Below are 23,541 nucleotides of genomic sequence, written 5' to 3' on the forward strand. Positions count from 1 at the left end.
AAAGGCACCTGAAGTGCGTTCGGCTGAATCAGATGAAAAGTGGTGCCACTTCATCCGCCCCTGCTACAGGACTACACACGCTGCTCACCTCCACCTGCGGGACATGACTGCACCTGCACCTCATCCATGTCTGCAGATGGCTGTGAGAACCTTGAAAAACATTTAATACTAAGTGGCGTGGATGTCACGTAGTGCTTGGATAACCCTGGATATATGCAACAGAGATATGGGACCTCTTCCCTCTATGTTAAATGCACATGCATAGTAGTACTTAAAAATGTGAGGCAGAAACCATGGTCTGTTTCAGTCATACGTATAACCCTAATTACCCGTGTTTAAGAGCGTGACAAGTGCATTCATGCTTCCCCCAAGACACGGCCCATTTCCCGCAGTGCCATCAGACAAGGCTGCTGTGGGCGGCTGCAGTGACTGACGCCCCACCCACTGTCGGCAGGTGACGCTCAATCCAGGCCGACCACAGAGATAACGGTCACGTTCTCGTGACTCACCAAGCCAGAAGCAGACAGCCAACGCCTCCACTGAAGAGGAAGCAGCCAGCTCTAAGAGAAAGATTTGGAAAAAACTTCAAGCAATTTGAAAAAAATTGGGCCCCGCACTGCATTGCTTACTAGCAAGCTGTAGTCCAAATATCAGCCGGCGACCGCTACATCTGTAGCCCTGAATGTATTTCAGACGCACAGGAAAACTCTAAAGGCAACTTCCTGCATTCAAACCAGAGTGGTCAACTAGAGATGGTCTAATCTGTCTTACTGAAAGCAGGGACATAAACAAGGGTGTAAGGATTTTACAGCGTTTTCCATCTCCAGTGGATGGAAAAGCTTTTGAAAACACACAAACAACTAACACTTTTCATACTGGTGGGGATTGTAGAGATGCTGTTAGATGTTACTGGTCTCATCAGCACGAGGCGCAGTTTGATATACGTTTCAGGTGAGTCATCTGATTCTTCAACTATCACTGGGCGGTTTCCATGAAAAGGTGTGGACCACAGCTGCATTTTGGGCGTTGACATTGTTGGTCACACCCTTGCCGCTGGTGGATTATTTTTTTATTTTATTTTTTTAAACAAAGCAAGCAGTCACCTTTTAGCTCCACCTCTGGTGAGTGAAATGTGTGCATCACTTCCTGACTGCAGTTTATTTGACAAGGCCGGTATCTTAATGGATAAGCTCTCAATTACTACTTTCACATGAGTTTTCTGGAAGCTTTAATCAGTGAGCACAAGCTACCATAATCAGGCTTTTCCTTCTTGCAGAAAGAAGCGTCTTTCAATCCAGATCCACAAATCCTAACCCCTAAAATGAAACCTGTGAGAATAAAAGCATTTGCTTGATAAGATGCTTTACTATCTGCAAGCTTCCTGATTTTTTTTTTTTTTAATCTATACTTTTTTAAAAAACAAATTCACAAAGATAAATGAACAAAGTCAGCAGAAATCCTTCAGTAAATTTTTGGCCATATAATGTACCGATATTTAAACTATGCATATTCCATGAAGTAACCAAATAAATACCATCACACATACCCGAAATTTGCTCTGGTGTGCCAGACTCCAAACAATGGAGTCTACACTGATAAGTTACTTATACTGATCATGGATTATTCCAGTGCTGCAATGTTGCCAACGCTTTCCAGAGGTGAGGTATTGTTATATAAAATACTTTATTTTCGTATTAATGTCATACAAAATTATGCTACATTGTTATATTTTCTGACTGATGCTAAAGGAACACTACCCTGATCAGAGCAAAAGAAGAAAGGAACAGGTACCAGATAAGGAGACATCAGGTGACACTGCATATAATCCTTCATTTTTAGGTCAGTTTAAAATGACTGAGGAATTTACAATGGAAACCAATCAAACTCAAGCAATTCGTATCTGTACTTCTTATAACTGACAGTGTACCTTAGTTCAGTGGCAACCTGCATACTACCCTTCTTACAACAAACACAAGCCCGTTTCACCAACCCCACCTAAGACTGTAAGCATTCTGAACCTTAACTCCGAGCATGACAATAACGTGGGGACTGGGGAAAAAAAAAGTGTAGAATAACCCGATGATCCGCTTTCCTCCAAGACACACACATTAGACAAAGCCAAAATTGCCTTTTGCTGGGGGAGGCGGCATTTATCAATTAAAGTACAATAATTAAGTCATATGTGACAAACGTACAAAGAAAATGTAAAAGCATGGCATTTTTAAGAAAAATAATAAAATAAATGCTGATGTTCAGTATAAAGAAAAATAGGAGAATCAACTTTATTCTTCTGAGAAGTCATGTTATTTATTAACTGACTGCGTTAACTTCTCATTTTTGCAACAGTCACAGCGATTAAGATTTATAATTCGATGTTAGCCAAGTTAGCCCCTCGTACAGTCCGTCACCCGTAGTCGCACAGGAGGGCTGCACGTACCAATTCCTATCTCTGATGCGGGTTAAACCCAGTTTCTCTTGTATCTCGTGCGGCTTCATGGCATCGGGCAGGTCTTGCTTATTGGCAAAAATCAAGATGATGGCGTCCCTCATCTCCCGGTCATTAATGATGCGGTGCAGCTCCTGTCTGGCCTCGTCTATCCGATCTCTATCGGCGCAATCCACCACGAAGATCAGCCCCTGCGTCCCCGTGTAGTAGTGCCGCCACAGGGGCCGGATCTTGTCCTGGCCGCCGACATCCCACACGTTGAACTTCACGTTCTTGTAGGTGACGGTCTCCACATTGAAGCCGACAGTGGGAATAGTTGTGACGGACTGACCCAGCTTCAGTTTGTAAAGGATAGTAGTCTTTCCTGCTGCATCCAGTCCCAGCATTAATATCCTCATCTCCTTATTGCCAAATATCTTGGAAAGCATTTTCCCCATTTTGTAAACTTTGCATAAATATCCAGGAACTCAGAAAAAAATTACTTTTGGTCGCTATGCACTTCTGGCGATTTTTTTTGTAATTAAAGTGTTAAACGTTAAAGAAGTCTGTAAACCAGAAAGGCTTAACCAAAATGCGGCACTTGTAGAACACTTTCTGGTGATGGCGCGGTATTTAAGTATTAACAGAGGTATTCAGAAAACTACCGACTGATGTCTTCACTTAAAATTCTTCGAAGCCTCTTAAAACGATCAAAAACCGACAGGCACCGTGCACTGGCGATACCGATCTGTGTCAGTTTTCCTTTGTTTTGACTTCAGCGTAAAGTCATGCTGGCAGCAGCAGCCCGACACGCACCCGAAGCCCCGGACAGCGCTGCGTGAGGGAAGGCAACTTTCCAAACCCACACCTACAGCGAGCGCCTGAACACATGCATCGCCTTATATTTGACTTTTCAAATAATGCCAGTTGTCTCCAATATTAAAATACAGTAACTGAGCTTCGGGAATCTGTCCGATGACGTACTGGACGTTGAAATCGATCTCACAAAAAGAAACAACTGATAAGATTGAAAAGATGAGATGTCTGGATTAGGCCCTCGAAGCCTATAGCAGTTCTGACTTCCTCCTGGTCCGGCGAGGTCCTCCTTTCGGCTTTACTCCGATCTGCAAATAGCTGCCAAGCCCTGCAATTTCCAGATGCTCCCCGATAAAGCTTCAAAGACGAAATAACAGCACCGCCGCTGGGAACAGAACCACCCGGACCGCAGCAACTCCAAATGTCATTGATTCATCCGAGTGATACCTCTTCTCTTCTCCCTGTAAGATTAGAGCGGTTCAGAAAAGGGAGGAGGAGGTAAAGAACAACTTTAAAAAGATCTATTTTGCCCTTCCGTCAATATAATATACCGATAATCACAATTTTCAGCGAGGATTACTTATTTTCACGATCTCCAATACGGATTTTTTTTCCGATACCTGCAACTGCAGCAACCCCCGAGCCACCCCGGTGAATCCTCCCCGCCTCTCTCGCTGCTCTCGGTCGCACAGCGGCTCTCCGATGTACCGGAAAAGGTGCGGACCTCTATCGGCCGCCACTTCCTCTTAGCAGTTCACGCAGTAGTCATCCAGTCAGCATGCGCGCACACGGGCGCCTCTCTATGGCATCAGCATGTGCGCATGCTCACTGATCATCAGGCCGCAACGGGAAGTCAAACTCCGCCCTCTTTGCGCGCAGCAGAGGCGAGCCAGACAAAACCCCGGGTCGCCGTAGAGATGCAGTTACCGCGCAATTACGTCACATAACCCTAGGGATGAGCGGTTCGATACAGGAAGAAACTTTGCCCCCGAGAAACTTTGTTGTTGACTTCACATTAACCATTTTTTTGGTTGAAAGTTGAACATTTATTTAATGTGTTTTATGGTAAAAATGAAATTGGAAAAGGATATTTTCTTTTATGGAAAGACTGATATTAAAAGCAATAGGAAATGCATATTGCGCTTTTTTATTTTACATGGAAAATGTTTTATTTATAAGTGTAAATAGGCAAAGAAGTAACCAAGGATCCAGGACTTTTATATAGAAATATATAAAGCCATTCATGTTCCAAACCGCTTGTCTTTCTGGGTTGCAGGGGGTCCGGAGCCTATCCCTGAAGCTACGGACACAAAGCAGGGAACAACCCAGGGTGGGGGGCCAGTCCATTGCACGGCACACTCACTCGCCATTCACTCACACATGCACAATTGAGTAACTCCAATTTTCAACTCTCAAGCACAGCGGACGATGACACCTATATTGTGACTGATTTCAGAAAAGCCCAATTTTTAACAGATGAACTGAGAATAATTTGCTACAAATTATGAAATAAACACATAGATTAAAAAAATACAAATGACTCAGACGTGTAGCAACATAAAGGATCTTCACCTGTTGTAGTTGATTGCTGATCCTTTGGAACAAAATCTGGCAGGTGAGCTTCTCAATAGAAAAAAAAAACAGATTAGCATTACCGCTCGCAGTTTACTGCCTCTTCCGTCTCGTTTGTATCTTTTCTGGGATCTATTTCAATGTTTTTAAAGTCATATTATATAACGTTTAATCGTCCTTGCCATTTGAGCCGAAAAAAAGTAGAATGGCAGAAAGTTTTAAGTTTTATTACAATACAGTAATGCAAGTCAAATTTAATATTTTACAACCAGTCTTAATTCCAGTATTTTATGATAATTAAAATGAGTGATTTTTAACCATAGCAACGTCACTCATTGCAAACCATCCGTGCACTCAGATCCGCCCTCTGCTTCGTAGGTAATATAGTGCAAGCGTACAAACTTCCGCCCTTTGGCGAGTTGTTGGGAATTAAATGAATGTCGGTGTTTCGTGCGTTAGATTGCACGTAATTAGATTTCGACTACCGTGCTTATTGTAGTCAAAATAAATTTAGATGGACGATTTTGGTAAGTTTAATGCAAAATGATTCATCATGCTGTAACCCAAACGTGATTCCTGAGTAGCCGCATCGGGTAATTTAGTTGTATGCATGATATTGGTGAGGCGATTTATTGTGCGTTTTGGAAGTAATCGGATAATTTCTTATACTGCGTCTGAAACTACCAGCGCATAACTGTAAGCATGTCATGGTTACATAATCTAACAATTCCATAAAAACCTTAGTTCCAGTATTAATTGGCACAACTTTGAGGGTAGGCCAGGCCTATTTTGTAGACAGTTTTAAGAACTTTTGAATGGTCCTTTAGTTGTTTAAAAAAGGGCTACTTACCTTAATGCATGTCCATCAACACCATCTTTCTCTCCTTAATGACATGTATTTGGTGCCAGCTTTAATGCATGAGGATACTGTAATGGTGATACAGGGCCTGTGGCATTTCCCCCCTCCAGACAAGCCCCCGCTGGAGGAAACCTTGACCAGCATGCTGAACTTTGATCCAAGCTGTAGCTCTCTGGACTTGGCTGATGGTTTTCCCACTGATCCCCCCACTCAAGATCCCTTATGGATTGAAAGTCTACAGATGGCTTCTGATCCATTTGTTGTAACTATCAGCACTATACCAGATGATGAGCCCAGTCTGTTACAGGCTGAACTCCTGTGCACTGATGGCATCAAAATGCCACAGTCCCCCAAGCTGGATCAGGTGGGGCAGCTGGAACGCTTGGACCTGGGTCATGTAGAAGGCTTGGAGATTTTGGGATTGGATCAGGTGGAACAATTGGTAACTTTGGAACCTATTGCAGAGGAACCCTTAGAACTGTCAGAGCAGCCGGGGTCCATGCAGCAGTCCCAGGAGGACGTGCAGCCGGGGTCTGGGCAGCTGCAGCCGGGGTCTGGGCAGCTGCAGCCGGGGTCTGGGCAGCTGCAGCCGGGGTCTGGGCAGCTGCAGCCGTCCCAGGAGGGCGTGCAGCCGTCCCAGGAGGGCGTGCAGCTGGGGTCTGGGCAGCTGCAGCCGTCCCAGGAGGGCGTGCAGCCGTCCCAGGAGGGCGTGCAGCCGGGGTCTGGGCAGCTGCAGCCGGTGCCGCCGTCCCAGGAGGGCGTGCAGCCGGGGTCTGGGCAGCTGCAGCCGGGGTCTGGGCAGCTGCAGCCGGGGTCTGGGCAGCTGCAGCCGTCCCAGGAGGGCGTGCAGCCGGGGTCTGGGCAGCTGCAGTTGGTGCAGCCGTCCCGGGGGGATGAGTATTTGGGGTCCATGCAGCCATCCCACACAGAGGAGCAGCCGGAGGCTTTAGAATGTGGCCACATGGAAAAGTTTGCATCTCGGGGGCAGGAAGCCATAATGTCCGCAGAATCTTCAGGATGTGGTCCACATTTAACTACTGGATCAGTACCGGGAAGCCCAACTAACATGGAGCTGGAAGACTCATCAAAGGTTGTAATGAGTGAGGAGGTGCCTTTCCCTGAGGAGTCTGAAAGGTTCTTCAGAGCAGTAGAAGAAAACCCTGAAGATTTCAATGGCTGGACCTACCTACTTCAGCATGTGGAGGAGGAGGTGTGGTTCTTGTATCTGGGGCTGTAATGTGCTGTGTCCATGTAGCCCATAAACTCACCATTCCTGCTGCTGTCTCAGGATCACATAGGTGCTGCCCGCAAGGCTTTCGACTCCTTTTTCTCCCAATACCCTTTCTGCTATGGTTACTGGAAGAAGTATGCTGACATGGAGAAGAGGCTGAGTGGGATACAGATGGCGGATGAGGTACCTGCAGGACCTGGGGAGGAACTTTTCCTCCAGCAGGCCTTCTGGAGCTGGAACACTTCAGGATCTGCTGCTTTTATGAGAGCATTGATTCCAGAGTGATTGATCTCTTGTTTCAAATTTAGAAATTTCTAAAGTTGTCTAGTTTGTGTGGAAACTGGCCCTTGTGGTGCTAAATGTGACTTTGGCTTTGCGAATAACGTTTGGAAGTGACAGCCTGTGAAAGCAGGCTTCCTCCTGCATCGTGGGCCTCTAGGTCTGCATGGAATGGTAGCTCATCAAGCCTTCCCATGCACATATTTTGGTTCATCTTGCATTACAGCTTTCCTGTAGTCAAAAGTTTTGGCTAATCCCTGTACCTCGTCTTTTTGTGAACAGATTTTCTGTGCGCTGTGAGCTTCACAGTAGTCCAATTAAAATGTTTCATCTTCGGTTCCCATGCTTGTTCTCCACTGCCCCCGGTGACGCGCACGCTGCCCTTCCTCATAGGTGTATCGCCGTGGTTTACAAGCCATCCCGGTCAGTGTGGACCTGTGGTTGCAGTACGCCGACTTCGTGAGGGAGGTTGCTGATGGTGCTGAGGCTGAGAGCCGCGTGCGACTGTGAGTGTGCCGTTAGCTGCCCCCCCCCCCCACGTGCAATATACTTTTGTGTCTAACTTGCATGTGAGGTGTGTAGATCTTGTCTGTAGTATGTCTTTACTGATGACTTTGCAGTGTGTTTGAGCATGCAGTGTTATCTGCGGGCCTGGATTTCCGCTCTGACCGTCTCTGGGAAGCCTACATTGCCTGGGAGACGGGGATGGGCAACCTGACTGCTGTTACAGCTCTTTATGACCGTATCCTGGCCATTCCCACCCAACTCTATAGTCAACACCATCAGAGGTGAAGCAGATACATGTGCTCATGTTTAATGCATTTTGAGTGCCTCTATCAAGATCAGGGAGTTTTCACTGTGACATTGGGGATATATCTCCATTTTTCGACGTGAAAGATTCTTAGGATGTTGGCCGTTTTTAAATACGGAATGCTCTGTGCAATGGGTTTTTTTTTCTGTAGTCTACTTCATTAAAGTTCATGCATACTACAGGATAGAAGAAGCATAACTCCCTAAGCGGGCTCTTCTGCTCTAGGTTTAAGGAGCACGTGCAGAACAACCTGCCAAAACACTTTCTGTCACTGGAGGAATTTTCAAAGCTCCGGAAGGAACTAGCTTCCGTGGACAAGTTGAGTGGAGAGGAGGTCTCCCCCAGCGAAGATCTCCCTTTGGGAACCGAGGACTTGGCCGACCCTGCCAAGGTGAAGACCGTACCTGAACGGTGTCGGATGGAGGCATAGCGTTTCTGTTCCTACGTTGAATTAAGATCTCGGTGCGACTGTCTTTCTGTGCAGCGTGTGACTGAGATTGAGAACATGCGCCATAGAGTACTCGAGTTGCGACACGAAATCTTTAATCACAATGAGAACGAGGTCAGCAAACGCTGGACGTTTGAGGACGGGGTAAGTTTTTGCTTCAGTTTTTTTGTTGTCAATTCCCAAATGATTCTTCCGGGAATTCTAAACTCTCTTCTCTCCTGGCCAGATCAAGCGGCCTTACTTCCATGTGAAGCCCCTGGAACGAGCCCAGCTGGCCATATGGAGAGAGTACTTGGACTTTGAGATGGAGAATGGGTCCCTTGAGCGTGTGGTGATGCTCTTTGAGAGATGCCTGGTGGCTTGCGCTTTCTACGAAGAGTTCTGGATAAAGGTATCAGCAGTGCTTTTCTGGCTTTGCCTTCCTTGGAAAAATTCAGATTCCTTCCTGCCAAATACCTTATGATGATATGTGGCTCTGTTGTGTTAGGGGATGGCCTCCTTGCCACCAGATTTGACTGCTGAATTTGAAAGCTACGTTGCATCTCTCCATCCTACCTTACAGAAACTAATCTTAATGGTTCCATGAAGGTGCTGACGGGTCTGAGAATTCTGTGTTCATGTCAGTATCATTGTGGGACAACCAGAATGTGCCTCATGATGGCAATTTACCCCCCCCCCCCTTCTGTCACTCTCTCCCTTTGAAGTATGCTAGGTTTATGATGAACTACAGCATCGATGGGGCACGTGATGTTTATACGAAGGCTTGTTTGACACATCTGCCCAAAAAGCCCTCTATTCATTTGTTGTGGGCAATGTTTGAGGAACAGCAGGGTAAGTTAAACTGTTGCTTGCTTTTTGGTAGTTGTACAAAAACTAGCCTGACACTATATAACATTGGAAGATCTCAAGCTCCACTTCTTAAAGTGGCTGACGATTCCAAGGTAATGTTGAAGAAGCCAGGAGGATCCTGAAAGCCCTGGAAGATGTGCAGCCGCACCTAGCTGTGGTGAGACTGAGGCACGTCAATCTGGAGCGTCGCCAGGGCAACATGGAGGAGGCGGAGTCTCTACTGCAGGATGCTATTCAAAATGGGAAAACACCCAGCGAGGCCACATTTTACTCCCTTAAGTTGGCGAGACTTTTCTTCAAAACGCAGCGCAATCTGCTGAAGGCCAGAAATGTGCTGCTGGATGCCATTGAAGTGGATGAAGTGAGCTGAAACACAAACTGCTTGCATTTCCAAGCTACACTTACATATTCATCATGCTGCAATTTTGGTCAAGTAATGTAACGTGTAAGCAGGCGGTTCATATAGTATTTAGTTCCAGGAAAGGATCCAAAATTGATATTTTGCAGTCTTTATTGCAAAAGTAAATTTGAGATTTGTTCTTTGTGTGTATCCCAGATGAGTCCAAAATTGTACCTAAACCTTCTGGAGCTAGAGTACAGTGGGGATGTGCAGGAGAATGAAGACCAGATTGTGGCCTGCTTTGATAGGGCCCTGAGAAGCCCTCTGCCCCTAGAATCTCGTCTCACTTTTTCCCAGCGCAAGATGGAGTTTCTAGAGGACTTCGGAAGTGATATCAACATGTATGTCTTTCCCTCACTGGAGAACCTGTATGCATTTTGTTTTCCATCCGATTTTCCCCATCTGTTCCCCATCTGTTTCTTAGGCTTATGTCTTCATATGAGGAACATCAGAAGCTTTTGAAAATGCACGAGTCCTCTAAGAGAGAGACTGAAAATGAGTAAGGAAGAGCGATGTCATACGAATGTAACTGTTTGAGTGGTCAGTCCTAGTCTTGGCTCGTTTGACCTTCCTTTAAGTCTGGCCTGTACTGGATTCACTTTGCAGTTCCCAGGAGCCAGAGGCAAAGAGACAGTGCACAGAAGACGTGAGTATGAACTTCAGCCACGTGAGTGCGGATATGCAGGCGAGCCAAGCTTCATACAGTTACAGCTGGTATCAGGCAAGTCCCGCAGCCGACCTAGATGCCCTGTCTCCACTGTCTCGTCTGCTATTTTGATTGGAAGTTTAATGGTCCTTTTCCTTGTATGTAACACCTTCCTCTTTTCTTAGAATTACAGCTACCAGAACTCGTGGCCCTATGGCCAGTACTACACCCCTCCACCAATGTGATGTGCCAATTATTTGGGTTTTGGGGTGGGGGAGGTAGACATGAGCTGATGTGCTTCTCTTTTAGTATATTCCCTGTACACATGACTCTGCAATGAAGCAAAATGAATAACATGGCTGTGACAACCAACGTATAATAAACCATATGTCTTGGGAGTTCTGTTTTTTTTTTTTTTTTTTTTTAAATGTACTCTGCATAATATGGTGGGATACTCAAATATTTAAGGTTGTGCTTGTGAGTGAAAATATACTCAATGACAAAAGCTAAGCACCCAGATGGAGTGGAGGAAGTAAAGTGACCTTTCACCACATGCAGATGTGACCATCTGAGCCGGCAGACAACCGTGTGGACACAGAGCTGATACCATGTCAGTAGGGGGTGGCAGCCCACTGCCACCTTTTCCTGTTATATACTGTTGCTCTGTTGAACAATAACTAGTGAATAACTGGCCAAGATAAAGTTAAGGGGGAAAACAGCCCTACATTTTACATCGTAATGAGCTGCTGCACTCTGCCAGCCACTGCAGTAGGTAAGCAATATAGCACTGTGACTCCAGCAAGTTAGAGCCCCCCCAGTTTGGTTACCCTATCATGCCAGGTAATTACAAGGCATGTGCTTGTTGCCCATTTCAGGCTTTTTTTTTTAGTGTGTGTGTGTGTGTGTGTGTGTGTGGGGGGGTGTAAATATGGATATAATATGCACATTTACAGTCTTAGACATAGGATGCCACAGTGTAAAATAGACAACACACAATTATGCACATACAGTGGTACATTTATCATTCAAACTTTTTCAGGCTTCCTGAAAGATTACAATGCAAAAGAATTATATGAAATTCAAGGAATTCGATCTTGAAGTAGATTGACAACAGCTCATTGCCAGGAGAGGACGCCTAAATGTAAACATCTGGGTGCGTTTCCGAAAAGCATAACTGTTCACTACGTTATCAGTTTACGTTGTTGGAACTGTGCAACTGAATGGGTCCAGTTATGTAAGATGTTAATTACAGGTGGGAAACGCACCTCGGGCTTTGATCGTTTTACGCAGGTACCACGCAACCGTGAGAAGCCAGGCGACTAAGGCCTACAAGCTGACGTCACTTTTCCCATCATGCTTTGATGGGCCCTTGTGCGCACGCTTTGAGCCGCTGGTCCTTTTCATCGCGTAGTGTGGCGAGGTACGCAGGCGGAGATATAAAAAGTGAAGAGATTCGCTTTATTTCCTGTATGTACTGATTTGTTTAGAAGGTAAGGCAGACGCCGGCTTGTTTGAGACTAACGCTTCGTTAACCTGAAATGGTTTCCGAAAAGGCGAGGTGTTTGTTTAGTGTTCTTTTTAAAAAATATCGAAGAGGCCTAAATGCGTGTTTCTGCCCTGGCGAGTTCCGCAGCTCGTCTAATCTGTAGTTTCCTAATGCTAATTAAATGATTGCTCTGGTTTTTCGACTTATTGCAAAGGGCAGAAAGCTGCCTTGTTGTTATGTATATGAGTGTCACACATTTTATATTCTTTATGTATTCAATGACATGTCACTGTACCAATACCGTCAGAGGCGTTTATCGAACGCTTGTAGCCACTTAAGAATACATTCTACAGTGAAATGTGATATAGTTTGGTAAATAATTGAAAATTACAAATGAGTCTAGTTATATTAAATTAAATGGGAACTGCATCCCTGAGCACTATAAACCCTCCCTCTCCCACCTACATCACTAAAATATGTCAAATTACGATCGCATAGCTTTTACGTATTATCATTTGAAGCTTTTATCTTCATGTATATGGGATGAGGCTAGTTGTATTCCTTGTACCAGAAACTAATCTACTGTGTAGCTAAGCGGGGTATTTATCTTTGCCCATGTCTGGAAGCTCTTTCAATTTCCGTGTCCACCGGAGTAACCAAATCCCACTACCCGTAATCTTCCACGGACGTTGGCTGACCCTGCTCTCTGATCCTCTGTTGCATGTCACTTTGGACAGAAGCCTCTGTTAAATGTAGATGTTTCATGCAGGTGACCATGCAGCTGTTTTTGCGGGCGCAGAACACCCACACCTTGGAGGTGACGGGCACTGAGACTGTCAGAGACATTAAGGTGAGGCTAGTTAAGCTCTTGTGATGTTCCCATAGCTTCAACTGTTGCATCTTCCTTAGGCTCTCCTGAACTCTGAATGTTTTTTTTTTTTTGCATGCAATTGTATAATGAACAGAAAGTGTGTCATTAAAATGTGGTTTTAATCTAAAACTATGTCCAAATCTTCACTCAGTCCTTGGAAACCACTATTTTGCTCAGGTGTGCTCGTTGCTTACCTCGTAAAATGATAGCATTTTGGCCAGTTCTTAATAAATAAGACATTTTGTTTGCAGTAATCAGTCAACTAGGAAATTGGGTTGAATTAACCCAATCAGAAGTGTGATGCCGATGGGGGCTGGATGACGGCGTGCGTCTGCTGCTGCCTGCCAGTTCAGTGGTGTTTTGTGGTGCTGCCCTTCAGCTCCAGGTGCAGCTCCTAGAAGGTGTGCCTGTGGACGAGCAGGTGCTGCTGTTGGCTGGTTCTCCCTTGGATGATGCAGCCAGCCTGGGCCAGTGTGGTGTGTCAGAGCATTGTACCCTGGAGGTGCTGGCCAGGATGCTTGGAGGTTAGTGTCCCACAGTGGCTTTGCTTGGTCTCACTGTGTTGATCCACTGGGTGAGATTATCCTGGATAGCACAAGGTCCTGAGAGTCCTAGTTGAATCAGATGTAATTTTCAACATTTTGGTTTGTTCTGGAACACTCATTCTGATTGGAATGCTTCTGTTAATGAAATATTATATAAAACTTTTTTAGCATGGTCTTATTTCCAGGTATTATTTACATCACAGTACAATTTAATCAGTCTCCAGCAGAGAGCAATGTCACATGTTGGTGTACTTTTAATGTTATTGTCAACGTGAGCAAAATCAGTTTGATCACACAATCCCCCCGGTGACGTAACCAACCTGTCGCCTTAACCTCACAGGAAAGGTTCACGGCTCCCTGGCTCGTGCCGGAAAGGTCCGTGGACAGACTCCCAAGGTCAGTGCACAGTGGGGCTTGATCTGCTTTTGTGTTTCTTTAAACCAAGGCTATGCTTGTGTGGTTGCATCTACTTTCAGCTCTGAGCTGCTAAATTTTTCTATTCCAGGTTGACAAACAGGAAAAGAAGAAAAAGAAAACGGGCCGCGCTAAGCGCCGCATCCAGTACAACCGCCGCTTTGTCAACGTGGTTCCCACATTTGGAAAGAAGAAGGGTCCAAATGCCAACTCGTAAGGAGCCTGGGGGCACATGAGCGGACCTGGATACGCTGTCTGGAAGGAGGGATCCGCTCCCTCATGGAGAGGAAAAGCCATTCTGTTCTTCCCGCTTACTGTAATGACGCAGGCGTGCTGAATGGGAGACTTACATGGAAACATTTCTGCTCATGTGCTTCTGATAAACATTCAAATAAAGTAGAAATATCAAATGCCAAAGACCTGAATCAAGTCCTTCTGATAGGAGGTAAAAGGTTCAACTCCAGTTTCAGGAGGTGAAAATATTGTCGTAATTTTTAAATTACTGGTTCCCACTGTTAAATGGGTTAGTGTTGCACAGTACTATTGCACAAATGTTTTTTTAAACATTTAAAACGATGTTTTACACATTTCTTCATTAGGTTACACTAAAATCAATATAGTTTCAGGGTTAAATCCTCCATGTTTCATCTAAACGTACATGTGAGAATCAGCATTTGAACCCATGACCTACCAGATGCAGGTATGGACTCGCATACTGGAACACCTCTTTGTAATACCTTAACTGCATCACATTCTACTTGATACTTAATTTACCAAACTTTATTTGCATTTATCTGATGTGGGGAAAAGTCCAGGAATCTTGGAGGAAAAAAATGTAATGGCGCTCAGTCTGGATTGAACAGGCATTAGAACACGCATGCAAGCTTGTATAATGCTGTGAACGGTATAAAGCTTTTTTTGCGTTTGTCTTTTAACACTGTGGCCCAAACAAAAATGGACCCAGATGTGCAGCATTGGGTTCTTGTTCACTGCATGGTCACTTCTTTCCCTGGGGTCTGCTCTTCACTCAATGGACACAAGCTCCACCTCAAAGATCAGCTTTGCATTTGGTGGGATTCTGATTTTAAAAAATGCAGGTTAAGGTAAAGACACTACTAACAGTTTCATACTACTGCTGTGTTTTCTTAAACCCGTTGTCGTGTGTGTTGCTAATCTTGATAGTAGAAGCCTACATTACTCCCACAACCCAATATAAAAGTGCAAAACAAGGAAGTGCTATCTGATCAATCTGATCTACAGTGATAATACAAAAAGATTTAAACCTTTGCAAAGATTGTATTCTGGACGTCTACTTCGTAGCAGCTGGGACATTACAAGGCCCTACGATTAATATTCCTGATTATGTGAAACGGTCATGCTCAAAGGCAACAGGCTAATCGGAGAGGAGACACGTTTTGTACTTTTGATGGTTACGGGCCGGTTTGTAAGACTGCTAGAGGATACTTTGAGTCGGGCTGGCCCTTCTTCCCATAGGCCCACTCTGGTTCTATATCAATCTTTGCTGTCTCCCCCTTGCTCATCGTCAAGAGTGCTTCATCCCACTATACGAAAGAGAAATACATCACAGGCATACATAAGCAGAGAATGGAGAAGCATATACGGTGAGATCACTGGTAAACGGCCACTGAGAAACACAGGGCTCCTTCCATACCCCTCTGATGACGCGGCCCACTCCAACCTTGAAGCTCAGAGGCTTGGTCTGCTTCTTCTTCTTGGCAGCTAAAGCAGAGATGGCAGACAGAATCCCTCAGATTTTAAAGCCTGTTGAGGATTCTGACGCTGGAGTTCGTGGAACATTCACTCTTGAGTTATAAAACATGGTCAAACAAATCTGATGTTTGAAAATCGGGTTACTATTTGGGAAGTGTGTATGTCTCACTTCATTCATTCTACTAGGCACTGGATAGTCCGCAACACCAAAAGCCTTTGGCAGACCTTACTTGCGGGGATGTTGGTGTCAAAGACTGTGCCATCCTCCAAGGTGCCAGTGTACCAGCAGCTCACTGTGTCACCCTTCTTGGGGAAGTTGATCTTGTCTCCTTTCTTTAACACTGCCTTGGTGTACTTCGGTGGGCCCTGAGTGGTACAGCCAAAAGTACAGGAGGAAGAAAGAAAAAACTCAGCACTGGCTAACATTTGAACTCTTATGAAGAAAGTGTGTTTAACTGCAGCTTATCGAGTGCAACTGTGATCAGGGGTTAAATCAGTTCGAGTGTCACTGTGAACACGGCCACTAACGAAAATTAACAACAGAGCTGATGAAAGACAGTTTTTTAGACCTTTTATAAACCACTTATCTTGAATCTTTTACTTAATTTTGGAACATTAAGAGAAGAGCTGACTGAGAAAGATTCAGCTGCGTGCTGGATATGTTCGATCCTTGGGCGAGATGCGCTTCCCCATGATCCATCATATCAATGCTTTTGTTCTGTGATTAATCACACACACGAGGCCCCTTTACCTCATCAGCTGGGTCAACTTTGCTTTCTTTGGGTTTATTTTCAATTTTAACTTCTTTCATCTCTTCTGTCACTTCTTCCACTGGGTCTGTTCCTTTAAACCGCTATTTACATAAGGAAAATGATGCATTCGTCAGTATAACATTTTTAATGTGACACAGACTAACGGTTTTTGGCTATTATTATTAATACTACTGTTACATCCCAGTCTAGGGTCAGGTGTAAGAAAGCTGAAATCTGGCAGAGCAAAACATCAGCCTTAGATTAGGCACCTCTGAACTTTTCCTTAACAAAATAAAATAATGAAATTCCTTTCACCAGCAACTGCAGTCGAGCTATAACTCTGACAAGCACAATCAAGAGTATTTAGGAACCATAAGAAGCAGAACAATAACGACCTTCTCCCTCCAGTCTTTGGCAGGCTTTCTAAAGGAAATGATCAAATGTGAATCAGCCTATTAGAATGGAAAATTAAGGGCTGTAAAAGCGGGAGGGACCGCGAACACAGACACACCCACCTAAAGAGCAGCGGAGATCTACAAGACTATTACAATTCGGGTCGTAACACTAATAAGTAATTACTGCTACTCAGCCTTAGTGCTCTATATAACAACACGCAATACACTTACCTTGCTCTCAAACAGCTTATTGTAGGCTACGGTCAAACGGTCCTTTTTCGCTGTTTTAGCAACATTTTTTATGTTTCCCAGTAGTTTATGTTCAGCAAGAAACTACAGGGTGACAAATATTGACATTTTACAATAACAACAATCGGACATAAAAAATGAAGACAGTAAAATCTAATTGACAAAAATATATATTAATACATTGTGCACCAAAATTCGGTTAAATAAATACGTGTTGTACATATAGGTAATAAATTCTGCTGTCCGACATTTATTGACATTTAATATTTATCAAGTTTTTCTGGTATACAGAGATTGGAAGGGTAACTTAGTTTACTTGCTAACTGGCTATAGGCTCCATGCAGTAACCTGATGCGACATGTGCGCACTTCGGTTAGTGAATCGGTCTAGTTAAACGGTAAACCAGCGCGCAAACCACTGCATTACGCAAACACTGGTCGTACCGACTGGGCCGCGTTATCCTGCAAGAATTTGATTATATCTTTTTTTGGAAGATCATCACTTTGAAGCTGCTCGTCACTCCACTCCCTGCTCGGTTCGGCAGCCATCTTGGATGTAAACTCCGCAACCTTTTACCTCACTGTGGTTTGGACAGTTTTACTGGCGCTGGGCGGAGCCACTGCGGTGAAAGCATGGGAGAGAAACCGGCCGGAACAGTAGGTGGCAGAAGAGCATCGCCGCTCCGATGCTGATTAAAGATATCGAAAATCGAAAGGTCCCTCATATACGAGCACCCAGCAAAACATTCTTAGCAATGCTGGGAACTGCAAATATAATAAAGGAATAGGAACTCTTCAAGTAGTAAAGCTGGAGACTATCACTGGTAGGGGCAAAATGCATGGATATATCCTGAACAGAATGATGGCCTCATACAGGGCACACACACACACACACACACACACACACAATAGACGCAATAATATACTATGCTCCTGAATAATGTTTATATAATCCTCCATTTGTAGAGAAAAACGTTTTGGTTCTAACATAACACTGGCAGCTCGGGGCATGAATCCACTCAAATACATACACACTGATAAGTATCCCAAGAGGAATCGAAGAAACGGGCCTTCATACACAAATTTAAGTAACAGTCTGAAGATGGTGAAGAGGTTTATTAGAAGATTATTTTAGGAGGATGTACATATTAAAAGTGATTGTTCTTAGAAACATTATAGCCATCATATTTTGTACCAGCAATACTTCCATATAACGCTACTCTAAATTTTTAGCAACGTTTATTATTGGCTGCCCCAGTTCTTTCAGGTGATTGGACGAAATATATTTAGAGTCCTGACCAATCACAATACACAATATCTCTATAAGTATTGTGTTCACTGAGTTCATTTTTTTATGAACAGAACGGAAAATCTAAGATGACTGGCAGAGGCAAAACCGGTGGTAAAGCTCGGGCTAAGGCCAAGACCCGTTCTTCCAGGGCTGGCTTACAGTTCCCTGTCGGCCGTGTCCACAGGCTGCTCCGTAAAGGTAACTATGCTAAGCGAGTTGGTGCTGGAGCTCCAGTCTATTTGGCTGCCGTGCTCGAGTATCTCACTGCTGAAATCCTGGAGTTGGCTGGTAATGCTGCCCGCGACAACAAGAAGACGCGCATCATTCCTCGTCACCTGCAGCTTGCCGTTCGTAACGACGAAGAGCTGAACAAACTGCTGGGCCGTGTGACTATCGCTCAGGGCGGCGTGCTGCCCAACATCCAGGCTGTGCTGCTGCCTAAGAAGACTGAGAAGCCGGCGAAAGCCAAGTAGGCACTCGGATCTGCTTGATGGCATAACTCAAAGGTTCTTTTAAGAACCATCTACCCGTGTTTAAAAGTGGCAAACTCAAGTGCATAGTGAACCATCTTCTCTCGCTATAACTTATAAATATACTAAATATAAAAGTTTCGCAACTAGTAAAACGCGTGTTTGAGTCTTTTTAGCCAACAAGACATCACGCATTCGCTAATTATATTTCCGCGACGATGTCTCGCGCTTTACTTAAGGGTCAACTAACCGAAATACAAACAAGTCGTAACAGATTTCGAAGTATATAATGTTGATATTTATTTTACGTGCATTTTTAATTTTTGATTGTATTGCTGGTTCACTGCTGCTGCATCATGCTTCTCTTAATAAAGAGAATGGTCTCATTCGCTTTTAAAAAAGAATTACTCCTGGTGTTTAATCACAGAATACAAATGACTATTAAAACTGAAATTAAAACATGCAAATCCAACCTTTAAAGTGAACTGGATGATATCGGTCAACTCTACAGATTTGTTTACTTCACGGTTAATCACATTCCGTTCAAAGAGTGCTTTAGAATCCATTTTGGTTCTACGTATTTATGCTGAGATTTTCTCGGCGCTGACGTTCATTAAACAATTATGAATGCTATTTCATCGCTAGGCTAATAAACTTTATTTGTAGTTGCTGAATTACTGTACATGTGTGTCCATGTATGACTAGGCCTGTTTGTGCGCGCGGACACGCTTGCATGCTTCAACCACCTAGGGGGATTGCGAGTCTGGCACTTATTTAATATATATTATTTATAGGTTGTAGGTCGAGAACTGCGGAAAACTATAGCCTAAAAGATTCCCCAAATAAGCCATTATTAAGCGGCGTTATTACAACGTGTTTACTGATTAGTACTGTGTTGTGTGCATGTTAATCTATAAGATTAGTAGTTCATCTAGTTTCTTAGTGTTTTACATGTAGGCTTTTATGCACGTTACAGAAACATGTTCCGTTTTTAAACGCCAAAAATGCTGTCTTAAGTATTGATATAATTTCAGAGCAGAAGCGGATGGGGTACCAGTCGTATTTTGAATATTTGGCGGAACTAAGGGTCTCAGTCGAACCAATGGGAGCTTCGAATAATTTCATCCAATCAGCTTGTCTGTGTCCGCTTTATAAAGTTTGAAGCCATTTGGAAACCAAACCAGAGTAACGTCACAATGGCAAGAACCAAGCAGACGGCACGTAAGTCCACTGGCGGCAAAGCGCCCAGGAAGCAGCTGGCTACCAAAGCGGCACGTAAAAGTGCTCCGGCTACAGGCGGCGTCAAGAAGCCTCATCGCTACCGGCCCGGAACCGTAGCTCTGCGAGAGATCCGGCGTTATCAGAAGTCCACTGAGCTGCTGATCCGCAAGCTGCCCTTCCAGCGTCTGGTGAGGGAAATCGCTCAGGATTTCAAGACCGACCTGCGCTTCCAGAGCTCGGCTGTTATGGCGCTGCAGGAGGCAAGCGAGGCGTATCTGGTCGGTCTGTTTGAGGACACCAACCTGTGCGCCATTCACGCCAAGCGAGTGACCATCATGCCTAAAGATATTCAGCTGGCTCGCCGTATCCGTGGTGAACGTGCTTAAATTGGCTTTCATTGACTCCTGCTCTCCCGCCCGCATAAGTCTGCGGAGAGAAACCAAAGGCTCTTTTCAGAGCCACTTCAATATTCTTTAAAAAAAGCAAATATCTCTAGTACAGTTTTAGTCTCTGTTCTTTACCACGGAGCCAGCAAGTAAGTGAATTTAAACCCGAATGGCGTACTTTGTTTCACATAATTGTCCTTGTTTAGGATTGCGTACGTATGTATAGATGCAAATCTTGTAATATGGGTTTGTCATGTAATTCTTAAATGATCTGGCGACTCCGATTTATATCTATAATCGGTCAGAACTGTCGATCCCCAGATCTCTCCATTGATTAAACTTCTATGGTATGAGCTACAACTTGTGGAAGTTGGGCAGGTAAAGTTACCGATTTCAACTTGTGTTGGGAAGTCTGTCCTATTTCCTCTTTTGAAAATTGGCTTTTCTAATTGAAAGCATCTTGTATTACATGAGAGAATCCAAGCGCACAAAACAATGGATAATAAGCCTCTTAAATTGGCTTTGCTGTGATTCTGATTTCTCTAACAAAGATGGTTAAAATTAGAAATGCAGGAGGCAGAAACTATTACCAGTGTAAAAACACCATGAAAACAGGTCTTCACTTTGCTTTAAAGTACCTGGGTCAGTCCTGGGGCCTTGGAAGAAGGTGTTGTGGACTGAGGAGGAAAGTCAGTACTGTATGGGGGCTACAGTAAGAACCCTGCACTGGTGGTGAGTAATGTGGGGGTGTGCTGGTCTGGGGGTGTCTTGCTGCTTTAGGACCTTGACAATGGACCTTGAGGGAATCATTAACTCTGTATCAGCCCATCTATCTGCGAGGGAATGTAACAAGACGGTGATTCCATACATACAAGGAAGATGAGAGCCGAATGGCTGGGGAAATGTGACAGGACCTGAAAAGCATTCATTGCTTGGAAATATTACTGAGCTGAAGCAGCTCTGAAGAGAGGAGCGTGGTGAGATTTCTCCTCGGTCGACAGGTGGAGAAGGCTTTGCAGCTCAGGGAAGCGTTGTTGGGTATTCAGTAAGGGGGGGGGGGTGATTATTCATACAGGCTTATAATTTATTACATTTGGCTTTATTGTGTTTAGTTAAAACACCTATCATCCTTCATTTGGACAACCTTTTAATACCGGTATGTCACTGATCTTAGAATAATCCATAAAAAATCCAACTGTTTATCCATCCAGGTTCATAGATATTGGCAGCATCCACACTAGATGTAAAAACCAGTCACCCTTCAAATTTCTGAATGATGGCAGAAATGAATAAGATGCCTGTAAGCATTGTCATGGTTCCGTCTGATTACAGAATGAATGCTTACAGCAAATGAATGTGTTCATGCTTTAGTGAGCTTTTTGCACAGATATACACACTGACTTGCTAACACAACAATGGCATGATTTCAAACATGCATACTGTGAAATTTATTAGTTTGAAAACAAATCTGCCCAATACTTGGTCACAGTTGTATTTTAGAGCTTTTAAAACTAAGTTAATATTGCAAATACAACTATTATGTCTGTAAAGTGTATATACATAAAATGACCCTTATTTATCTTTCATCACACTATAGTAATATACTAATAATGTTTGGGAAAGGGCAGCTTGCTGTCGGTGGGACCCGGGTTCGAGTCTCCACCTTGGTTCCGTGTGTGGAGTTTGCATGTTCTCCCCATGTCGTCGTGGGGTTTCCTCTGGTACTCCGGTGTCCTCCACAGTCCAAAGACATGCTGAGGTTAATTGGAGTTGCTAGATTGTCCATAGGTGTGTGTGTGTAAGTGAATGGTGTGTGAGTGAATGGTGTGTGAGTGTGCCCTGTGATGGGTTGGCGCCCTGCGATGGGTTGGCACCCTGTCCTGCGTTGCTCCCAGCCTGGCACCCATAGTCTCCAGCATAGGTTCTGGACCCTAGTTGACCCTGAATAGGAAGAATGGTTACAGAAGATGGATGGATGGATGTTTGGGGAAAAGGACAGTTTGGGGTGAGGCAGCCTGGTGGCGCAGTGGTGAGCACTGGAGCCTCACACCTCTGGATCCAGTGTGTGAGTCTCAGCTGTGTGTGGGGTTTGCATGTTCTCCCGTGTCATTGTGGGCTGCTGGGTACTCAGCTTTTCCCACCACAGGGTCGTCCCACGCCTTGTGCCCTGAGATGCATTGGCGCCCATCCTGGCTTGTTCTCTGCATATATATAACAAAACATGCACTTATATTTATTCGTCAATAGAGGGCAGTGTGTCCTCATAATGACATAAAAATCATAAAGCAAAAAATTCTAACCAAAAGCTGAAATAGATATTGAAGGATTTTGTTATGTAAGGGTTTGCTTTATATTCAGTTGGATTGTAGTTCAGATTAGTTTTTCTCATAATAATAATAATGCTGACTGCTTTTTCTTTGAAGTGTGTATCTGACTTTTGGTAATATAGGTCTAAAGCTATTTATCTGGGTAATAAGTGAATATTACTGCTCAGAAGATGCAACAAAAAAATATACAAATGAGCAATAAAAAGTAACAGGAATTTCTTTTGTTCTCCAAAAAATTACCGGTATCTTGTTGGATGGCCATAAGAACATCGCTTCAGTTCCCAAGCCTCTCCTCTGGGTCTCCCCAGACATCTACTTAATCACTTAAGTTAATTAATTGAATTACATAAGTAACACAGGCATCCTCAGACCACAGGACTGAAAACACTTTTTTATCACCCTGATAAGCTTCTTAAATTTTATTCCAAAATAATGGAACTATCCATGATGGAATGTGAATTGTTTTAACTTTGTATTGTCTCCAAAAATATAAAATGTACATAAAGTTAAAATATGCACTGTACTCTGTTAAAAGCAGAGTTGAATTTTGTCTAAATACTAATCATATCTTGTTTTATAACCATGTTGTAAATATCAGTGACCAAGGTAACATTAACATTAAACCCCCCCCCACCCCCAAGCTGACTTCCATGTCTGGTGACTATGAATCATCTTCGCATGACTCCGCTGCTAGTGACTCAGCTCCGGCAGATTAAATCAGACCACAGCCTTGTTCTCCGGAGATCAGCTCTTTTCGAGGGTCACTACAATCACTCTGCATTCATTGGGTTAGTGGTTACTTTCTGAATGCACATCTAACTCACAGGCACACAGACATCTCTATACTCTATGCTATTGTTTTGCCCTATATGATACATGGTGATCATTGGGGGTGTAACATCCTGAAGACCACATGTAACAGTCACGTAGATGATGAGTAGATCTTGGGAAAGTCTTTTAATATTTTGACCCGTGTTCAAATGTGGGAATGTATAGGGGTCTCTGGGTGCACTTGCTTGTTGGTGTGTGGTTCCCATCATCCATGTTACGGGCATCTGTTACACTCGA

General features: G+C 44.0%; 7 protein-coding genes across 11 annotated transcripts in view; 5 read left to right on the plus strand and 2 right to left on the minus strand.

The window, feature by feature from the left end:
• LOC125714377 (histone H2B 1/2) overlaps positions 1-23,541 on the plus strand; it is a 105,691-nt gene that overhangs the window by 21,341 nt on the left and 60,809 nt on the right. The window lies entirely within an intron of this gene.
• On the minus strand, positions 1,665-5,035 carry arf6a (ADP-ribosylation factor 6a). Of its 2 annotated transcripts, none has more exons than XM_048984913.1 (2): positions 4,814-5,035; positions 1,665-3,702 (listed from the first exon to the last, which is right to left on the minus strand). In XM_048984913.1, exon 2 carries the CDS (start codon positions 2,881-2,883, stop codon positions 2,356-2,358), a length of 528 nt encoding a protein of 175 aa, XP_048840870.1. In that variant the 5' UTR covers positions 2,884-3,702; positions 4,814-5,035; the 3' UTR covers positions 1,665-2,355. The 2 variants fall into 2 exon arrangements, with proteins under 2 accessions (XP_048840870.1, XP_048840869.1); XM_048984912.1 differs by lacking the exon at positions 4,814-5,035 and adding an exon at positions 3,862-4,032.
• LOC125714355 (pre-mRNA-processing factor 39-like) lies at positions 4,897-10,734 on the plus strand. 4 transcript variants are annotated; one of them, XM_048984881.1, is made up of 14 exons: positions 4,897-4,929; positions 5,723-6,882; positions 6,961-7,086; positions 7,576-7,688; positions 7,803-7,970; positions 8,219-8,384; positions 8,478-8,585; positions 8,668-8,832; positions 9,146-9,272; positions 9,383-9,651; positions 9,847-10,031; positions 10,115-10,189; positions 10,269-10,411; positions 10,522-10,734. In XM_048984881.1, exons 2-14 carry the CDS (start codon positions 5,728-5,730, stop codon positions 10,674-10,676), a joined length of 2,955 nt encoding a protein of 984 aa, XP_048840838.1. In that variant the 5' UTR covers positions 4,897-4,929; positions 5,723-5,727; the 3' UTR covers positions 10,677-10,734. The 4 variants fall into 4 exon arrangements, 3 of the variants coding, with proteins under 3 accessions (XP_048840838.1, XP_048840840.1, XP_048840839.1); XM_048984883.1 differs by having other exon boundaries at positions 10,297-10,411; XM_048984882.1 differs by having other exon boundaries at positions 9,395-9,651.
• faua (FAU ubiquitin like and ribosomal protein S30 fusion a) lies at positions 11,673-14,069 on the plus strand. The gene is made up of 5 exons (XM_048984917.1): positions 11,673-11,826; positions 12,592-12,672; positions 13,073-13,217; positions 13,579-13,634; positions 13,744-14,069. The coding sequence occupies exons 2-5, from the start codon at positions 12,598-12,600 to the stop codon at positions 13,867-13,869; spliced, it is 402 nt and encodes a 133-aa protein (XP_048840874.1). The 5' UTR covers positions 11,673-11,826; positions 12,592-12,597; the 3' UTR covers positions 13,870-14,069.
• On the minus strand, positions 14,418-17,377 carry fkbp3 (FKBP prolyl isomerase 3). The gene is made up of 7 exons (XM_048984905.1): positions 17,223-17,377; positions 16,762-16,863; positions 16,135-16,236; positions 15,614-15,749; positions 15,325-15,392; positions 15,117-15,214; positions 14,418-14,730 (listed from the first exon to the last, which is right to left on the minus strand). The coding sequence occupies exons 1-7, from the start codon at positions 17,325-17,327 to the stop codon at positions 14,676-14,678; spliced, it is 666 nt and encodes a 221-aa protein (XP_048840862.1). The 5' UTR covers positions 17,328-17,377; the 3' UTR covers positions 14,418-14,675.
• LOC125714387 (histone H2A-like) lies at positions 18,150-18,795 on the plus strand. The gene has a single exon (XM_048984932.1). The coding sequence runs from the start codon at positions 18,156-18,158 to the stop codon at positions 18,540-18,542; it is 387 nt and encodes a 128-aa protein (XP_048840889.1). The 5' UTR covers positions 18,150-18,155; the 3' UTR covers positions 18,543-18,795.
• On the plus strand, positions 19,734-20,333 carry LOC125714373 (histone H3). The gene has a single exon (XM_048984914.1). The coding sequence runs from the start codon at positions 19,736-19,738 to the stop codon at positions 20,144-20,146; it is 411 nt and encodes a 136-aa protein (XP_048840871.1). The 5' UTR covers positions 19,734-19,735; the 3' UTR covers positions 20,147-20,333.

The sequence above is a fragment of the Brienomyrus brachyistius genome, chromosome 19, assembly GCF_023856365.1.
Source record: "Brienomyrus brachyistius isolate T26 chromosome 19, BBRACH_0.4, whole genome shotgun sequence".
NCBI lineage: Eukaryota > Metazoa > Chordata > Actinopteri > Osteoglossiformes > Mormyridae > Brienomyrus > Brienomyrus brachyistius.

Coding starts and splice junctions, on each gene's coding strand:
- LOC125714387 (XM_048984932.1), top strand. CDS start 18,156: ATGACTGGCAGAGGCAAAACCGGTGGTAAAGCTCGGGCTAAGGCCAAG.
- LOC125714373 (XM_048984914.1), top strand. CDS start 19,736: ATGGCAAGAACCAAGCAGACGGCACGTAAGTCCACTGGCGGCAAAGCG.
- faua (XM_048984917.1), top strand. CDS start 12,598: ATGCAGCTGTTTTTGCGGGCGCAGAACACCCACACCTTGGAGGTGACG. Junction 12,673..13,072: donor AGACTGTCAGAGACATTAAG/GTGAGGCTAGTT, acceptor GCTGCCCTTCAG/CTCCAGGTGCAGCTCCTAGA. Junction 13,218..13,578: donor GCTGGCCAGGATGCTTGGAG/GTTAGTGTCCCA, acceptor TTAACCTCACAG/GAAAGGTTCACGGCTCCCTG.
- LOC125714355 (XM_048984881.1), top strand. CDS start 5,728: ATGCATGAGGATACTGTAATGGTGATACAGGGCCTGTGGCATTTCCCC. Junction 8,586..8,667: donor GCTGGACGTTTGAGGACGGG/GTAAGTTTTTGC, acceptor TCTCCTGGCCAG/ATCAAGCGGCCTTACTTCCA. Junction 10,412..10,521: donor ACAGTTACAGCTGGTATCAG/GCAAGTCCCGCA, acceptor CTCTTTTCTTAG/AATTACAGCTACCAGAACTC.
- arf6a (XM_048984913.1), bottom strand. CDS start 2,883: ATGGGGAAAATGCTTTCCAAGATATTTGGCAATAAGGAGATGAGGATA.
- fkbp3 (XM_048984905.1), bottom strand. CDS start 17,327: ATGGCTGCCGAACCGAGCAGGGAGTGGAGTGACGAGCAGCTTCAAAGT. Junction 16,237..16,761: donor ATAAGCTGTTTGAGAGCAAG/GTAAGTGTATTG, acceptor TTATGTAAATAG/CGGTTTAAAGGAACAGACCC. Junction 15,215..15,324: donor TGGGCCGCGTCATCAGAGGG/GTATGGAAGGAG, acceptor TCTTTCGTATAG/TGGGATGAAGCACTCTTGAC.